The sequence below is a fragment of the Dryas octopetala genome, chromosome 4, assembly GCF_963921425.1.
Source record: "Dryas octopetala chromosome 4, drDryOcto1.1, whole genome shotgun sequence".
Lineage (NCBI taxonomy): Eukaryota > Viridiplantae > Streptophyta > Magnoliopsida > Rosales > Rosaceae > Dryas > Dryas octopetala.
Window position 1 is genome coordinate 14,080,361 of NC_141369.1, and position 17,978 is coordinate 14,098,338.

At 36.0% G+C, this 17,978-nt stretch overlaps 2 protein-coding genes and 1 pseudogene across 3 annotated transcripts; all 3 read left to right on the top strand.

The window, feature by feature from the left end:
• The first annotated feature begins 2,516 nt into the window (after window positions 1-2,516).
• LOC147287098 (uncharacterized) lies at window positions 2,517-4,262 on the top strand (annotated as a pseudogene). Its single transcript, XR_015121608.1, has 4 exons — window positions 2,517-2,643; window positions 3,280-3,483; window positions 3,679-3,883; window positions 4,140-4,262. The product of XR_015121608.1 is annotated as an uncharacterized LOC147287098 (transcript).
• A 4,220-nt stretch (window positions 4,263-8,482) lies between these two features.
• Window positions 8,483-12,296, top strand: LOC147287099 (uncharacterized). Its single transcript, XM_086240882.1, has 6 exons — window positions 8,483-8,642; window positions 10,578-10,757; window positions 10,844-11,098; window positions 11,183-11,418; window positions 11,762-11,941; window positions 12,237-12,296. The coding sequence occupies exons 1-6, from the start codon at window positions 8,483-8,485 to the stop codon at window positions 12,294-12,296; spliced, it is 1,071 nt and encodes a 356-aa protein (XP_086097008.1).
• An 8-nt stretch (window positions 12,297-12,304) lies between these two features.
• Window positions 12,305-14,267, top strand: LOC147287100 (uncharacterized). Its single transcript, XM_086238882.1, has 4 exons — window positions 12,305-12,366; window positions 12,999-13,202; window positions 13,390-13,590; window positions 13,847-14,267. The coding sequence occupies exons 1-4, from the start codon at window positions 12,325-12,327 to the stop codon at window positions 13,967-13,969; spliced, it is 570 nt and encodes a 189-aa protein (XP_086095008.1). The 5' UTR covers window positions 12,305-12,324; the 3' UTR covers window positions 13,970-14,267.
• Window positions 14,268-17,978: the final 3,711 nt, after the last annotated feature.

The window sequence follows — 17,978 nt, forward strand, 5'->3', positions numbered from 1 at the left end:
ATTAAAGTAGTATCCAATTCAGTACATGAATTGTGTGTTGATGTGCTTAAAGTTACGAACCGAAGATAATGCTGGTGCATGGCATTGTATATCAATAAAGCTGAACAATGCATATCAAGTTATCAACATAACAAACTCCTTAAATTGAGTCTTAATTGCTCCCTATATCTGGGAAGATAAAAAATAATCAAATTTCAATATAGAAAAAGGGGTCATGATTGAGTTTCTAAATACAAGATGTTCAACATTATATGTCAATCATAAAACCAACTAAATTAATTGGATTATGTGAGGACTTGTAGCTTCAATGGTAGAGAGCATTTACCTGATATCCAAAGCTAGAATTCATAACTTTTATATAAAATATATGATATATCAAATTTTAAAATTTGGCTCTCTGGGACTTGATCTAGCAATGAATACAATTGCATAACATTGGGATCTCAATCTAAAAGGCATTCAACAAGACATTGAGCTAGTACATCTCATTGACATATTACACAAACAATAATACTTTAGTATAAATAAGATTGTTCAATTTTTCAACCGTATACATATAGTACTTTATCGATTTATAAATCGATAATAATAATAACACTATGGCAAGGATTTAAGGCATTCAACGAAACAAAATATCTAGTACAGCTTATTTTAGGTGCTAATACACGTATAGAACCTTTTCTTTCAAAGTAAAACTTTCTACTAATTATTTTTGCAACTGTTGTAGCAGGCTCCAAAGTAGCCTTCCACTTCAGCCATACCTGCCACATAAAGAAGAAACCATAAATTAAATTTGAATGAATTTTATGTCTAGCTACGCTCTTGAACAGATTGGAGATTGTTTAAAGAAAATGTTTAAGTAGCTTTATTAGACACTCAGTCCGAGTTGTCCAACCAATGTCAGACTAGTGCTCAACAAATCTTCCTCATGGGGATAAGAAAATCAACAAATCATTAAGGGGATGAAAAATATGAATATATTCGACCTTATACAACTTGCCATTGTCCGTTTTAAATTACTTAAAAGATTCACTTTCAAACAATGTTTTGGTAGCTAACTTGGATGCCCTTCATTCTACACAAACTTCAACTTGAAGTCTTCAAGAAAGAAATTTGGAATTATTTACAAGTTTTAAGTACAAAATTATGTTTCTATAAAGTCTCTGCGTGCAGAGAGAGATGAATATTTGGCAATATGCATCCTTTCTATTGCAACACAAAAGTCCGGTCTCTAATCTATAAGATTTGTTAAAAAGTCCAATGCTCTATATATAGACCTTTTAGAGGAAAGTCGAACTAAAACTCAAATAAACACCTACAGAAGTAGAAAGAATGAACAGAAATGTCATCCGTTTACTAAAATTGTCTTACATATATGCATGCATGAGTATACATAGGGAGAGAGAGAGAGAGAGAGAGAGAGAGAGAGAGAGCTTAGTTACCAGTTGCAAACTTGGTGCTCAAGGTCTTTGTACAACCAAATGTACAACTATAGATAGCATCCACAAGAGTTCTAATGCAGGGTTCCATACATTTGCCACTCCACCCAATCTTTCCAAACTCATTATTTTTTCCATTTCAGAGCATTCCTCTACAATTAATGTTGTGAGATTTGGAGCAAAAATGAGCCATGTCAGATCCTTCATTTTTCGGCATCCACGTACATTTACTGTTTGAAGGCCAACGAAGCAACTTTGGTTTATCGTCATCGATTCGCGAGGATCATTAGGACCTCGTGCTTCCCAATTAACCTTCAATTCTTCCAAATCAGTGCACTTATCAATTCGAAGGTAATCAAGATGTTTCATATTGGCCAGAGATGATATATCAAGAAACCTCGTATTGTCGGAAAGTTTGAGGCTGAGCTTTCGAGTGCAGGTCACTAAGTTCTTGTAGCTAAATAACTGTTGGAAACAAGAGATACTTCTTATGGTCAAAGTCAAGACCTCTAGGTGTTTCAAACACTGCAATTCATCCAACATTGCTTTTTCATTGTAGAGGTTCCCAAAGCACGCTTGTTGTGGGGGTCAGATTCTAACTCCTTCCTCTTAAGAAGCGGGAAGAGGAAAGAGTTACTGTCCTTGAACTTAATGTTATTTTATATCTGTCTAGACTGGTGATGTTGTGCCAGAAATGGCAGATAAAAACTGTCTACTGATTGGTGAGAGATCGGGAAATGGCATTTGAATATGATCTTGCATCACTAGACAGACCAGTGAGAGATCGGGAAGGGAAAGGAGACTAGCAACACATAAGCTTATGCATACCCTCTCCTTGCTCTAGATTATGTGTCATGTCTTCAAATTACTATTTGTCCAGTATATCCTGTAGGTTGATACTACCTAAACAGTTTTGCCAACATGGGCACTTCATTAAACATGGTCCTGCAGTGCTGTCATGGATGCTTAATTGCTCATTTGGTCCCCTCCCCATATACGTACCTTTTGCATTGTTCCTGTTTCCCTCCCATTTAGAATTTATATTTGTCTGAATTTGTTGAGCTTAATCTTTCAGGTTGACCTGCTTCTTTCTTTCTGCTCTGAGATGGGGTTTTCTTCAGTGGTGCTTGTTGGTCATGATGATGGAGGCCTTCTGGCTTTGATGGCTGCACAAAAAGTACAGGCATCATTGAATTCTTTCAATGTGAGTATGCCTTGGATCACTTTATGCTTGGCTTTCCAACTTGTGAAATTAAGTTACTTGCACAAATATCCCTAAATTAGTACTGAATTATTGGCAGTTTCATTATTAAGATTATGCCCTTGTGATGTTTAAATGTATTGCATATGTTCGTCACCATGTCATAGCTGATTCCTTTTGTTTGATTGATATCCTTCTTAAAGCCCTTTTCTTTGGCCAACAATAACATAGTGAAATTGGCTAGAAATTTGATAAGACATTGTGAGTTCACAGGATATTTTCACATTATTAAAATGCTGATATAGTTTTGGGTATATAGTTAGATAAGGCTTCCACACCCTGGCGAGCTACATGTAACCAATGGGAGAGTTAGATAGGGTAATTACCACATCATTGTGTGAAAATACTGGGGTCATCCACCATGTCTGAAGATGTTACATTCCATCCAATCATGCTTGAAGATGGAACAGGAAGTGAATAAGTGATAACGATGGCGTCATTACCCCTTTATTCAAAAGAGGATGATGCTGCTCTTTTTCTATACTTACATTATGCAGAATATCTGTAGATGTTTTTTTTTTTTTTCTCCTTTAATTTTAAGTTTCATAAAATTTAATTTTTTTTGGTTATGCAATTCAGGTTACAATTAAAGGGGTAATATTGCTAAATGTTAGCTTGTCAAGAGAAGTGGTGCCTGCTTTTGCAAGGATACTCTTAAGAACTTCACTTGGGGAAAAGTACTTGGTTCGTCCTTTGCTGCGAACATAAATTACTCAAGTGGTGAATAGACGAGCATGGTATGATGCTATAAAGCTAACAACGGACGTTTTGAGCCTTTATAAGGTATGCCTGGAAAATCGTGTAAAATAGTCACTTGAAAAGGGTAAAAGGGAAAACTTTGGGAGAGATTATGTTTAAGTATACAGCACAGTTTCAGATGCATGCTGAGCTTATTGCCTTATTTTATCAAATGTGATTTGTGATTGTGAACTCAAATTTTTGTTTGTCATTTGCTTGATGTTCTTTTCTTGCAATCAGGCCCCTCTATGTGTAGAAGGATGGGACGAAGCACTCCATGAGATAGGTAGACTGTCGTATGAGACAATTCTTCCTCCGAAAAATGCAGAATCATTGCTGAAGGCAGTTGAAGACATGCCAGTGTTGGTCCTCGCAGGCATTGAGGATGCCCTAGCTTGTCTCTCTTAAATCTTCTCAAGCCATGGCCTCCAAACTTGTAAATTCTGTAAGTTCCTGCTTTCACTCTTCTATAATTTTGGGAGTACTAAAGGAATCTAGGCAACTAATGTGAACAATTAAAAGCTGGTGGTATGGATATGCAAAACCCTCCAGTTGAACTGAGCTGAATCTCCCACACCCTATTATTGTTTGACAAAATCTTGAAACTCATTATTATTATTAATATAATTTAGTGGAATGTGATAAACAACGATCACCTTTTCATCGTATCTAATCTGACGTCAGTATATTGTGTCATGCAGAGACTAGTCGCAATATCCTGATGTGGTCACCTTCCTCATGAAGAGTGTCCGAAGGCATTACTTGTAGCAATATCACCCTTCCTAAGCAGACTCTTTATCAGACGAGACTCAAAAAGCCAATAGTGTACCTTCTTTTTAACTTCTAATTAGGGTTTTTATCGTTTGTAGGTTCCTTTTCCTTTTCTTTCCCTTTTTTTTTTTGTTTTATTTTGTTTTTTTCGTTAAGCAATTTAGCCTAAGGGAAGAGACTAAGGTCATCTCTTCTTTTTGGTATTTTCGATGTGTTAGTTTGGAGCCTTACTCTAGCCCACATTCTTTAGGGTTTTAGAGCTCTTTTCTCTTGTATTTTCATATCCCTCTATTCCTTCTTTTTCCCCTTTTGGAAATTTTAGTTTTATTTATTGTTGTTTGAACAGTACTTGTTATTATTCCCCACTAAAGGGGGTGGAAGATAGCATATATTTGTACATTTTTATCACATCGTGAATGTATGAATTTTGAGAATGGTTTTGTTCCACCAGTCTGTTGAATTGTGATTCTCCATGCCTAATACCCACAAGCACTAATAGGAGGCTCTGAGCTGTTGTATGTTCCTTCCATCCAATGCAACCTTAAAATTGATGAATGGCAACAGCATTGAGTGGTACTGATAATTTGTTTTTCGGGGAGAAAGGGAGGATTTTGAGCAATTGTGCAAGACAGTTGAAAATGAATTGCGACGGGCACGAGTGGGTTGAATTAGCTTGTGGTTAAGTAGTATTTATCTTTACAATATTGAAGAAGTTTCATGTTCGATTCCACCATCCTCAAGAACCAAAAAACCTTCTCATTCATAGAACAATACAGCTGTACAGGTCCTTTTTGGAAAGACGACAAATCAAGTGTTTTAAGGGTTTATACATTATCAATGGAGATGGACATTACCACATGATGTTACTTTCAAGCTTTCAATCATGGGAGGGAGTACAATTACTTTCCTCTGAATTTGGCTATCTTTAAGCTAAAGATGGAAATTTGCATCATGGGTTACTTAAAGGATGATAATTTGCTTAGTGGGTTACTTAATGAAGGAAATTTACTTTATGACACCGACCCTACAAGTACTTGGTTGAAGGACTAATCAGAACTATTCAAATCTGCAATGAATGACTCATGCAAAGATGTTGATTGATGTGAATGTTGGCATGTTGCTTTGCATGAATTTAGTATACAAATTTAAATAAAATTATTCTTTCCTTTAATGTATCGGTGGAGAACCACTAGAGATGGCATGCCACTTTGTCATGCAGGTTAATGCTAATTTAATTCAAACTTTATTGACTCCATGTCAATAATTAAATCACATACCACTCAATTTAAGTTATATTTTAAACTGATTAATCCAACAACTCAAAAATCTTACAGGTCAAATTTTCATATTCTTTTGCCTAATAGCGGATATGGCTTTTATTTTTTGTTCTTGTTTTGTTTTTGATATTGAATTTTTGTTTCTATGTTTGGTTACAATAGGGGTTATAATTGTTTGCTTGAACTAACAGTGAAAGAGTTGGGCGTCATATTTAGCTTTTTACATTATCCCTTATCTTTTTGCCATTTTTTTTAGTGTTGGGTTAAGATTACAAGTTGGAGGCTCTGTTTTTAGATATTCATAGTTTACTGCTTAACAATGATTATAATTTTTGTTTTTTTGTTACAATAAGGGTTATGAATTTTGTTCTGCCAGTTGTTGCGCTCTAAAATCATTATTTAAAGTTATTATAACTCATATACATCTTTTCTTTATTGAAAAAAACCGAAAAACACATACATAATTTCTTTGAATTATTATTGGCAAACATTATCATTTCAATTTGCACATATATGTGGTACGACTCTGGGATATCACTACAAATAAGACAAGCACGTGAATATCACTACAAATGAGACGCGCGTGAGAATTCAACGTCCTGTCCTGCCTTCCCCTCAAAGGCGTCGCGCCTCACCTCACTACCCGCGTCAATTCAGAATCCACGTAAGGATTGTGGAGGAACAGTACGCACCCGGCGCACTTTAGCACACTTTCCATTTTTGTGCTTGCTTTAATTTCGCTCTGTGTATCAAAACCTCACACACCAGTACACCACCTTGACCGTCTACACCTCTCTCTCTCTCTCTCTCTCTCACTCTCTCTCTTCTCACTCGGACCACACGCTTTCCATTGAAACACTTTCTTCTGGACTCCAAAATCTCAAATGGGGCTTCTCTGTCGTTTCGTTCATCATCGACGTTGAGGTATATATCCCTCACTAAACCTCCGTTCCAAGTTTTTTCTTCATTTTGAGCTCAACATTTGTTTGTGGGTCATGGGTTTTCAACTTTCTTTTTGACTGCCTTTCCAAAGCATCCAATGTGTTCGTTTTGTCTCTTCTTCTTTTCCCAGCTTTTCGCTGATTTTTTTTTTTTTTCTTTTGTGTGTGCCGGACCGCCGTTCGTTTATATACATTATGCTTTGTATAAGATTGCAAAGTTTTCTGCAACTTAAGTGTGCATTAGTGATTCGCTTGAGTGCAAGAGGAGGCTCTGTTTCCAGATTTTCACATTCTTTTGCCTAATAGGGGATATGGCTTTTATTTTTTGTTCTTGTTTTGTTTTTGGTATTGGGTTTTTGTTTCTTTGTTTGGTTACAATGGGGGTTATGATTGTTTGCTTGAACTCACAGTGAAAGAGTGGGTTGTCATGTTTGGCTTATTACATGGCCCCTTATGTTTTTGCCATTCTTTTTGGTGTTGGGTTAAGATTACAAGATGGAGGCTCTGTTTTCAGATATTCACAGTCTACTGCTTAACAATGGTTAAGGTTTTTGTTTTTTGTTACAATAGGGGTTATGAGTTTTGCTCTGCCAGTTGTTGCGCTCTAAAATGTGCCCTAAATGGTAATGCGCGTAGAGTCTGGTTGGTTTCAACTCACAGTGAAGGGGCATCATGTTAGGCGTATGACATGGTCCCCTCATGTTCTTGCAATGTTTTTTGGTTGTTAGGATTAATACCCAGCAAATATATTCGTAGTTTTCCTCATGTTTGATAAATGTCACAGCTGATAGAAAGTGTTGTTTTTAGAATTTAGGAATTTCTTAGCTCAAATTTGGAAAATAATAAATATTTATCAATGTCTGTGGCTTAGTTTGAAATATTGATGCCCTTTATGTCCTTTACGCTCCTTCGAAAATTTATTACCTTTATTATAAGGTTTGTCATGGCATCTCAGGTTGAAGTGCTGAAGCATTATTTTAGCGTGCATACTTGTGTCCAGCTGCACACCCTGATAGGTACCTGATGGAAATAGAAACTGATGAAATCATGCTTTGCAGGAATGTTAGGAAGTTTTGGAGATAGTAGAGGACGATAGAGCTGGATATAGTTTATGTGGGTTCTTTCAGAGTATAAACAATGCAGAAAAAATTTTACTTGATAATTAAAGAAGGTTTAGATTGAATTGTTTTAGTTAACATAATGGTGCAAAAAGAAAGCTTAGAAACTCTTGCACTGAAGAGTAATCTGAAAGAGAGGTTTTGTTTTTCATGTTGGGGCTCTGGTCCCATTTCAACCAAAAAAAGAATTACTGAGTTATGGAACACAGGAGATCCAAAAATTTTATACTTCTTAAAATTATATTAGTGATTTTGGAGTTTCCTTTAGATCTTTGGGTCAAAACTTTGTAAAAGGGTTTATTGCAGCTAGCAAATGTGCAACATATCTTGCCCTGTAGGTGTCTACAGGGGAATGCTTTTTCTTTTCTTTTTTTTAGCGTGACGTTTTTGAGGCTCCAGGGCTCTAATGATGGTCTAGAATATTCAGAGACAAATCTGGACTTATTGCTCTGCCTGATTGTTCTAACCAGAAGAAAAAACAGTGTAAACCTTTTTCTTACTTCCCTCTTCTTTAAACAGCTCCTTATGCATCACTGTATCAATTGACTCTATAGCACATTAAGTCTTGTGTACATCTTTGGTTTTTTAATGCTACTGGATTCTCTTGTACTCGACTAGGTACTTTGAGGTTGATCAGATGAGGAAAACACCAGGAACTCCTAATATATAAATTTCAGCTTAAGCCCTAAGATCCCATATTCTTTAGATATTATATGGAATTTGGTTGCCTGCTGAGCTATGATCAATTTTGTTTCCTGACTACAGCTTACAATATATTGCATAATTTGTTTTGCATCTCTGGTTTGAGTTTTATTTTTTATTTGTTTATTTGTTTATTTTTATGGTTCATGTGTTATAAGGTAATTTACTGTTTTAGGTTCTCGAAAACTATTGGATGGGCTAAGAAACAATGGTTGAGTTTGAAGATAGATAAGCCATGGCGCATCCTGAAGAGACAGATATGGAAGATGATGTTGAATTTAGGTGGGGCAAGAAAGGTGGAGCTGGGAGAAAGAAAGGTGTCCAGTTCTATGAGTCATTCACTTATGAAGGCGTGAAATACTCCCTTTATGATTGTGTACATGTTTATCGCACTGGTGAATTCGAGACTGATAGAGGACCATAGAAAGAAGATAAAGCTCTTGTGGTTTTTTCGTCCTGCTGAAATACGTAACTTTTTGGGTGATTGTGAACCACGCTGGAACGAGATATTTTTAGCTTCTGGTGAGGGTGCAGGCCTCTCCAATATCAATTCTCTGGTAAATTAGATTTAATTAGAGACATTTTATAATCATGTCCACTTTATGTTTTCATACCTCATTTAAGTAGAGTGCTATGCATGGTATAATCATTGTTAAATTAAAAGGGACAAAGGAGTCTTTCTTCTTAGCATCTCTCTGGGCACCTTTGTCTATACATTTTAGAGATATTTAGAGATATGGTATAATCATTGTTAAATTAAAAGGGACAAAGGAGTCTTTCTTCTTAGCATCTCTCTGGGCACCTTTGTCTATACATTTTAGAGATATTTAGAGATATTCCTTAATCCTTTTAGTGTTATTATTCTAGGTTTTCGGGTAGCTTTGATTTGAATGTAATCTGTGTTTTTGCTTGAGGATGTTAACCTAGATTTGATGGTTATATCTCATGCATCCTACTCGTATCTACTTTTAACTGCATATATACTTTTTATGGCAATGTGGCCAATATATTATTAGATGTCTTCTCAGCGTCTTTCCCTTTACATTGCCATGAAAGTCTTTACATTTCCATAACATTAATGAGCCTACTTCCTTTAGATCAATGTAATGCCTTTGTCTTCTTTCATTTGAATCTATTTGGATGCCAAACTTGTAGAGTCTACAGATCGTTAACAAGGGTGTCCACATGGTTATATCGACATCTAATTACATGGCAATTTTGAATACTAATTTCAGGAGTCAATTCAAGGAAAATGCAATGTTGTCTGCACATCAAAGGACAAAAGGAATCCTCAGCCCTCTGAAGAAGAGTTGAGAATGGCTAGTTACATTTTCTGTCGTACTTTTGATGTAGGAACGCGTACAATATTAGAGAACTTTCCAAATGAAATAGGTGGAATTAAAGGTCAGTCATCTACATCTGGAATTTATTTAGGGTGCTTTCTGGTATAAACCTTTTAAACAAATATAGGATGTTAAATTGTTAATCAGATTCACATTTGATTGATTGAAAAGAATTGAGAATTTGTCACTCATTTTTGTGATTACTTTCTATCAAGTATTGGGCTGTAGGCTGTAGCAGTTCTGTCTAATTGTTTGAAGTAGAACACTTCTATAGTTACTAATCATGGCTTCATGTAGAAGAAAAAACTTTGAGCAGCTAGATTTCGTTTGTTTATGACAAATAATGAAATATGTTTATGTTAATATCTATATGATGATGCTATTGTCACTCTCAAAGCCATGTTCTCAAAAGGCAATGATCAGTAAAACTGAGTACCTTGTTGCCAGATTAGGTAGCAGTTGAAAGATACCCACTGACACTTCTAGGAGGCATGTTAGCATGCATGTACATCCTTCTGGTGGATTTGTAGTAGCTGATAACAAATGAGCATGCTATTTCAGCGAGATATAACAAGTGAGTGGTTTTAAGTCTTAGCCTCAACTCTGAAGGGCTGCTACCTCCTTTCCAAGAAACAATCAAATACCCCTAACAGATGTGATCACTTAAAGCAAACTGATGTGAGAGATCCTGCTCAAAACTGGGGCTACATGTCATTCATGGTACTTGGGGACCATATGGTGATAACTGAAGGGGTTCAACAATGACCTGAAATGCATTTAACAGCTGTTTGATTTCAAAGCCAAATTCTTCAAAAAACAAACTCAGGTTTTCTTTTTTTAATTTTAAAATTATGAGTGCACTATTTACAGCAATATTTATTTACCATACATTCATGTCTCAAAATCATTATAACTTCCCTTGTATACTTTTTTCTTAGTGGACTTTAATATCTATCATGGTCTTCAAATATTTTGAATGCAATGCAGTGGAGTGCTTTTTTAATGCGGGAAAAAGTCAAAAGTTCATCAGGACTCACAAGTTCCAGACAAATTTGAGAGACCAAGCTGGACCATCAAATGTGTTGTCCAAGTTAGGATTGGACAAAGTGGTGGCCTCTCCAGTTAAAAATGACAAGTCCAGCAGCAGAGTAAGCCCTGTAGTGAAAGGTGATTTCTGAGAATGCCAGCTGTGCATTTTACTTCTGAATTCAACTGATTAGATGAAAATAAGATTGTTTCTGGCTTATGTGCAGAATCCGAGAAAGCAGTAGTTCGTATTGGTGAGAATTCAAATGAGGCATTAAGGCGCAAACCATATATGCGCGCATCAGATACCCATCAACATAAGAAGGTGATAGTTCTACCTGGTGTAGCTTCCAAGTTACAGACAAATTTGAGAGACCAAGATGGACCATCAAATGTGTCGTCCAAGTTAGGATTGGACAAAGTGGTGGCCTCTCCAGTTAAAAATGACAAGTCCAGCAGCAGAGTAAGCCCTGTAATGAAAGGTGATTTCTCAGAATGCCAACTGTGATTTTACTTCTGAATTCAACTGATTAGATGAAAATAAGATTGTTCTGGCACATGTGCAGAATCAGAGAAAGCAGTAGTTCGTTTTGGTGAGAATTCAAATGTGACATTAAGGCCCAAACCATATATGCATACTTCAGATACCCATCCTCATAAGAGGATAATTGTTCTACCTGGTGTAGCTTCCACTATGGGGGAAAGTTCTGAACAGAAGAGAAGAAAAACTGCTGGAAATGCAGCTACTCAACATGCAGGGGATAGGGGAGTTAAAGTTAATAGCAAACCTTTGGGAATAATTGTATACTAGCAAAATTTATTAGTTCAATCTGGAACCTTATTTTATGTCCCAAGTTTGGATATTTTACGGAAATGCAATAATATGCTAGACGACTCCAAAGACATATTCACACAACCTGTTCGCAAGTTTTGATAATGAATTTGGTTAATATTCTAATTTCTCTAGTTTTCTTAAATCCAGGAGGAAAGAAGAAATTGGTTCAAGCCACTTGTGAGATTCTATTTCCCGATATTTTTTTGTAGACATTACCATTTGTTGTTTGATTGTACATACAAATCAATGGTTGGCTATTGATTACATTGTAAAGTCTTAACCAGATTTCTTTCCTTGTCAAATTTTGAAGCCTTGGGAGCAAAGACTGCAGAGAGCTCAAGATGCTGGCACTTTGGTCTTACTAGACAATTTGGATCCATCCTATGCATCATCAGAAGTAGAGGTAATATTCCCTGATTCATCACTAGACAGACCAGTGAGAGATCGGGAAATGGCATTTGAATATGATCTTGCATCACTAGACAGACCAGTGAGAGATCGGGAAGGGAAAGGAGACTAGCAACACATAAGCTTATGCATACCCTCTCCTTGCTCTAGATTATGTGTCATGTCTTCAAATTACTATTTGTCCAGTATATCCTGTAGGTTGATACTACCTAAACAGTTTTGCCAACATGGGCACTTCATTAAACATGGTCCTGCAGTGCTGTCATGGCTGCTTAATTGCTCATTTGGTCCCCTCCCCATATACCTTTTGCATTGTTCCTGTTTCCCTCCCATTTAGAATTTATATTGATCTGAATTTGTTGAGCTTAATCTTTCAGGTTGACCTGCTTCTTTCTTTCTGCTCTGAGATGGGGTTTTCTTCAGTGGTTCTTGTTTGATCATGATGATGGAGGCCTTCTGGCTTTGATGGCTGCACAAAAAGTACAGGCATCATTGAATTCTTTCAATGTGAGTATGCCTTGGATCACTTTATGCTTGGCTTTCCAACTTGTGAAATTAAGTTACTTGCACAAATATCCCTAAATTAGTACTGAATTATTGGCAGTTTCATTATTAAGATTATGCCCTTGTGATGTTTAAATGTTTTGCATATGTTCGTCACCATGTCATAGCTGATTCCTTTTGTTTGATTGATATCCTTCTTAAAGCCCTTTTCTTTGACCAACAATAACATAATGAAATTGGCTAGAAATTTGATAGACATTGTGAGTTCACAGGATATTTTCACATTATTAAAATGCTGATATAGTTTTGGGTATATAGTTAGATAAGGCTTCCACACCCTGGCGAGCTACATGTAACCAATGGGAGAGTTAGATAGGGTAATTACCACATCATTGTGTGAAAATACTGGGGTCATCCACCATGTCTGAAGATGTTACATTCCATCCAATCATGCTTGAAGATGGAACAGGAAGTGAATAAGTGATAACGATGGCGTCATTACCCCTTTATTCAAAAGAGGATGATGCTGCTTTTTTCTATACTTACACTATGCAGAATCTCTGTAGATGTTTTTTTTTTTTCTCCTTTAATTTTAAGTTTCATAAAATTTAATTTTTTTTTGTTATGCGATTCAGGTTACAATTAAAAGGGTAATATTGCTAAATGTTAGCTTGTCAAGAGAAGTGGTGCCTGCTTTTGCAAGGATACTCTTAAGAACTTCACTTGGGAAAAAGTACTTGGTTCGTCCTTTGCTGCGAACAGAAATTACTCAAGTGGTGAATAGACGAGCATGGTATGATGCTACAAAGCTAACAACGGACGTTTTGAGCCTTTATAAGGTATGCCTGGAAAATCGTGTAAAATAGTCACTTGAAAAGGGTAAAAGGGAAAACTTTGGGAGAGATTATGTTTAAGTATACAGCACAGTTTCAGATGCATGCTGAGCTTATTTTATCAAATGTGATTTGTGATTGTGAACTCAAAATTTTGGTTGTCATTTGCTTGATGTTCTTTTCTTGCAATCAGGCCCCTCTATGTGTAGAAGGATGGGACGAAGCACTCCATGAGATAGGTAGACTGTCGTATGAGACAATTCTTCCTCCGAAAAATGCAGAATCATTGCTGAAGGCAGTTGAAGACATGCCAGTGTTGGTCATCGCAGGCGCTGAGGATGCCCTTGTCTCTCTTAAATCTTCTCAAGCCATGGCCTCCAAACTTGTAAATTCTGTAAGTTCCTGCATTCACTCTTCTATAATTTTGGGAGTACTAAAGGAATCTAGGCAACTAATGTGAACAATTTAAAGCTGTTGGTATGGATATGCAAAACCCTCCAGTTGAACTGAGCCGAATCTCCCACACTCTATTATTGTTTGACAAAATCTTGAACCTCATTATTAATATTAATATAATTTAGTGGAATGTGATAAACAACGATCACCTTTTCAAAGTATCTAATCTGATGTCAGTATATTGTGTCATGCAGAGACTAGTCGCAATATCCGGATATGGTCACCTTCCTCATGAAGAGTGTCCGAAGGCATTACTTGCAGCAATATCACCCTTCCTAAGCAGACTCTTAATCAGACGAGACTCACAAAGCCAATAGTGTACCTTCTTTTTAACTTCTAATTAGGGTTTTTATCATTTGTAGGTTCCTTTTCCTTTTCTTTCCCATTTTTTTTGTTTTGTTTTGTTTTTTTCGTTAAGCAATTTAGCCCAAGGGAAGAGACTAAGGTCATCTCTTCTTTTTGGTATTTTTGATGTGTTAGTTTGGAGCCTTACCCTAGCCCACATTCTTTAGGGTTTTAGAGCTCTTTTCTCTTGTATTTTCATATCCCTCTATTCCTTCTTTTTCCCCTTTTGGAAATTTTAGTTTTATTTATTGTTGTTTGAACTGTACTTGTTATTATTTCCCACTAAAGGGGGTGTTAGATAGCATATATTTGTACATTTTTATCACATCGTGAATGCATGAATTTTGAGAATGGTTTTGTTCGACCAGTCTGTTGAATTGTGATTCTCTATGCCTAACACCCACAAGCATTAATAGGAGGCTCTTGAGCTGTTGTATGTTCCTTCCAACCAATGCAACCTTAAAATTGATGAATGGCAACAGCATTGAGTGGTACTGATAATTTGTTTTTTGGGGAGAAGGGGAGGATTTTGAGCGATTGTGCAAGACAGTTGAAAATGAATTGCGACGGGCACGAGTGGGTTGAATTAGCTTGTGGTTAAGTAGTATTTATCTTTACAATATTGCAGAAGTTTCATGTTCGAATCCACCATCCTCAAGAACCAAAAAACCTTTTCAATCATAGAACAATACAGCTGTACAGGTCCTTTTTGGAAAGACGACAGATCAAGTGTTTTAAGGGTTTATACATTATTAATGGAGATGGACATTACCACAGGATGTTACTTTCAAGCTTTCAATTATGGGAGGGAGTACAATTACTTTCCTCTGAATTTGGCTATCATTAAGCTAAAGAAGGAAATTCGCATCATGGGTTACTTAAAGGATGAAAATTTGCTTAGTGGGTTACTTAATGAAGGAAATTTACTTTATGACACTGAGCCTACAAGTACTTGGTTGAAAGACTAATCAGAACTATTCAAATCTGCAATGAATGACTCATGCAAAGATGTTGATTAATGTGAATGTTGGCATGTTGCTTTGCAAGAATTTAGTATACGAATTTAAATAAAATTATTCTTTCAAATTTAGTATACAAATTTAAATAAAATTATTCTTTCCCTTAATGTATCGGTGGAGAACTACTAGAGATGGCATGCCACTTTTGGCTAGTTTGGTATTGCTGTGTGAAAAAACAGCTGTGATGTAAAACAGCTGTGAAGTAAAGTCAGATGTAAAGTAAAGCATCTGAGTGTTTGGTAAAATATGTTTTCAAAAGTGCTGTGAGTGCAAAAAATAGTATCAAAGTGTTTGGTAAATGTTAATGTAAAAGTGTTGTGACTGTGTATAATTACTAAAATAGACATGATGCTAAAAGTGTCTTTCACTTGTTTGTTTGGTAAAAATAAAATGTGTTTCACTTGTTTTTTAAATTTTTGGCTACAAATTTTTATTAGCATTAATTTTTCTAAGAACAACATTTTTAAATAACTATGTCTATTATTTTTTTAGGTATATTATAATTTTAATCGTGCAAATAAAATATCATAATTAATTATCACAATATAAAATATAACTAACAATTAACATATTTTTTAATTTAAAATAAACAAATTAAAAATATAGAAATCAATGAGGATATTATGGGTAAAATAAAATATTCATTGTTGCTGTGATTCACTGCAGCTTTCAAAAGCACCTAGAAACCTGCTTTCTGTTTTTATTGTGGGGAGTTGAGAATTGTGAGAAAAAGCAGTTTTTAATTTTTTTACCAAACACCAAAACTGTTGTAGGTGATTGAGAATTGTCATCCACAGCAGCTTTTAGGTATTCCACCGCAATCCCAAACGGGGCCTTTGTCATGCAGGTTAATGCTAATTTAATTCAAACTTTATTGACTCATGTCAATAATTAAATCACATACCACTCAATTTAAGTTATATTTTAAACTGATTAATCCAACAACTCAAAAATCTTACAGGTCAAATTTTCATATTTTTTTGCCTAATAGCGGATATGGCTTTTATTTTTTGTTCTTCTTTTGTTTTTTATATTGGATTTTTGTTTCTATGTTTGGTTACAATAGGAGTTATGATTGTTTGCTTGAACTCACAGTGAAAGAGTTCGGCGTCATGTTTAGCTTATTACATCATCTCTTATCTTTTTGCTACTCTTTTTGGTGTTGGATTAAGATTACAAGATGGAGGCTCTGTTTTCAGATATTCATAGTTTACTGCTTAACAATAGTTATAATTTTTGTTTTTTTGTTACAATAGGGATTATAAATTTTACTCTGTCAGTTGTGGCGTTCTAAAATCTTTATTTAAAGTTATTATAACTTATATACATCTTTTCTTGATTGGGAAAAATCGAAAAACACATACATAAGTTCTTTGAATTATTATTGGCAAACATAATCATTTTAATTTGCACATATATGTGGTACGACTCTGAAATATTTCACACATTTCGAATAAATCAGATACAATTCCATGAAAGGACAGACAGTCGCGTGACTTAAAATTCAAAAAGATGGCGCGTAGAAAATCGTCTGCATCCGTAAACCCGTACTACCTTCACGTAGATAACTAAACCCCTATTATGAAATCCACCGATCTTCGCACTCCTGGTGCGTGCGAAAATCCTCCGGAAACCCAACGCTTCTCCTCTCAAATAAGACAAGCACGTGAATATCACTACAAATGAGACGCGCGTGAGAATTCAACGTCCTGTCCTGCCTTCCCCTCAAAGGCGTCGCGCCTCACCTCACGACCCGCGTCAATTCAGAATCCACGTAAGGATTGTGGAGAAACAGTACGCACCCGGCGCACTTTAGCACACTTTCCATTTTTGTGCTTGCTTTAATTTCGCTCTGTGTATCAAAACCTCACACACCAGTACACCACCTTGACCGTCTACACCTCTCTCTCTCTCTCTTCTCACTCGCACCACACGCTTTCCATTGAAACACTTTCTTCTGGACTCCAAAATCTCAAATGGGGCTTCTCTGTCGTTTCGTTCATCATCGACGTTGAGGTATATATATCTCACTAAACCTCCGTTCCAAATTTTTTCTTCATTTTGAGCTCAACATTTGTTTGTGGGTCATGGGTTTTCAACTTTCTTTTTGACTGCCTTTCCAAAGCACCCAATGTGTTCGTTTTGTTTCTTCTTCTTTTCCCAGCTTTTCTCTGATTTTCTTTTTCTATTTTTTTTTTTGTGTGCCGGACCGCCGGTTCGTTTATATACATTATGCTTTGTATAAGATTGCAAAGTTTTCTGCAACTTAAGTGTGCATTAGTGATTCGCTTGAGTGCAAGAGGAGGCACTGTTTCCAGATTTTCACGTTCTTTTGCCTAATAAGGGATATGGCTTTTATTTTTTGTTCTTGTTTTGTTTTTGGTATTGGGTTTTTGTTTCTTTGTTTGGTTACAATGGGGTTATGATTGTTTGCTTGAACTCACAGTGAAAGAGTGGGTCGTCATGTTTGGCTTATACATGGCCCCTTATGTTTTTGCCATTCTTTTTGGTGTTGGGTTAAGATTACAAGATGAAGGCTCTGTTTTCAGATATTCACAGTCTACTGCGTAACAATGGTTATGGTTTTTGTTTTTTGTTACAATAGGGGTTATGAGTTTTGCTCTGCCAGTTGTTGCGCTCTAAAATGTGCCCTAAATGGTAATGCGCGTAGAGTCTGGTTTGTTTCAACTCACAGTGAAGGGGCATCATGTTAGGCGTATTACATGGTCCCCTCATGTTCTTGCAATGTTTTTTGGTTGTTAGGATTAATACCCAGCAAATATATTCGTAGTTTTCCTCATGTTTGATAAATGTCACAGCTGATAGAAAGTGTTGTTTTTAGAATTTAGGAATTTCTTAGCTCAAATTTGGAAAATAATAAATATTTATCAATGTCTGTGGCTTAGTTTGAAATATTGATGCCCTTTATGTCATTTACGCTCCTTCGAAAATCTGTTACCTT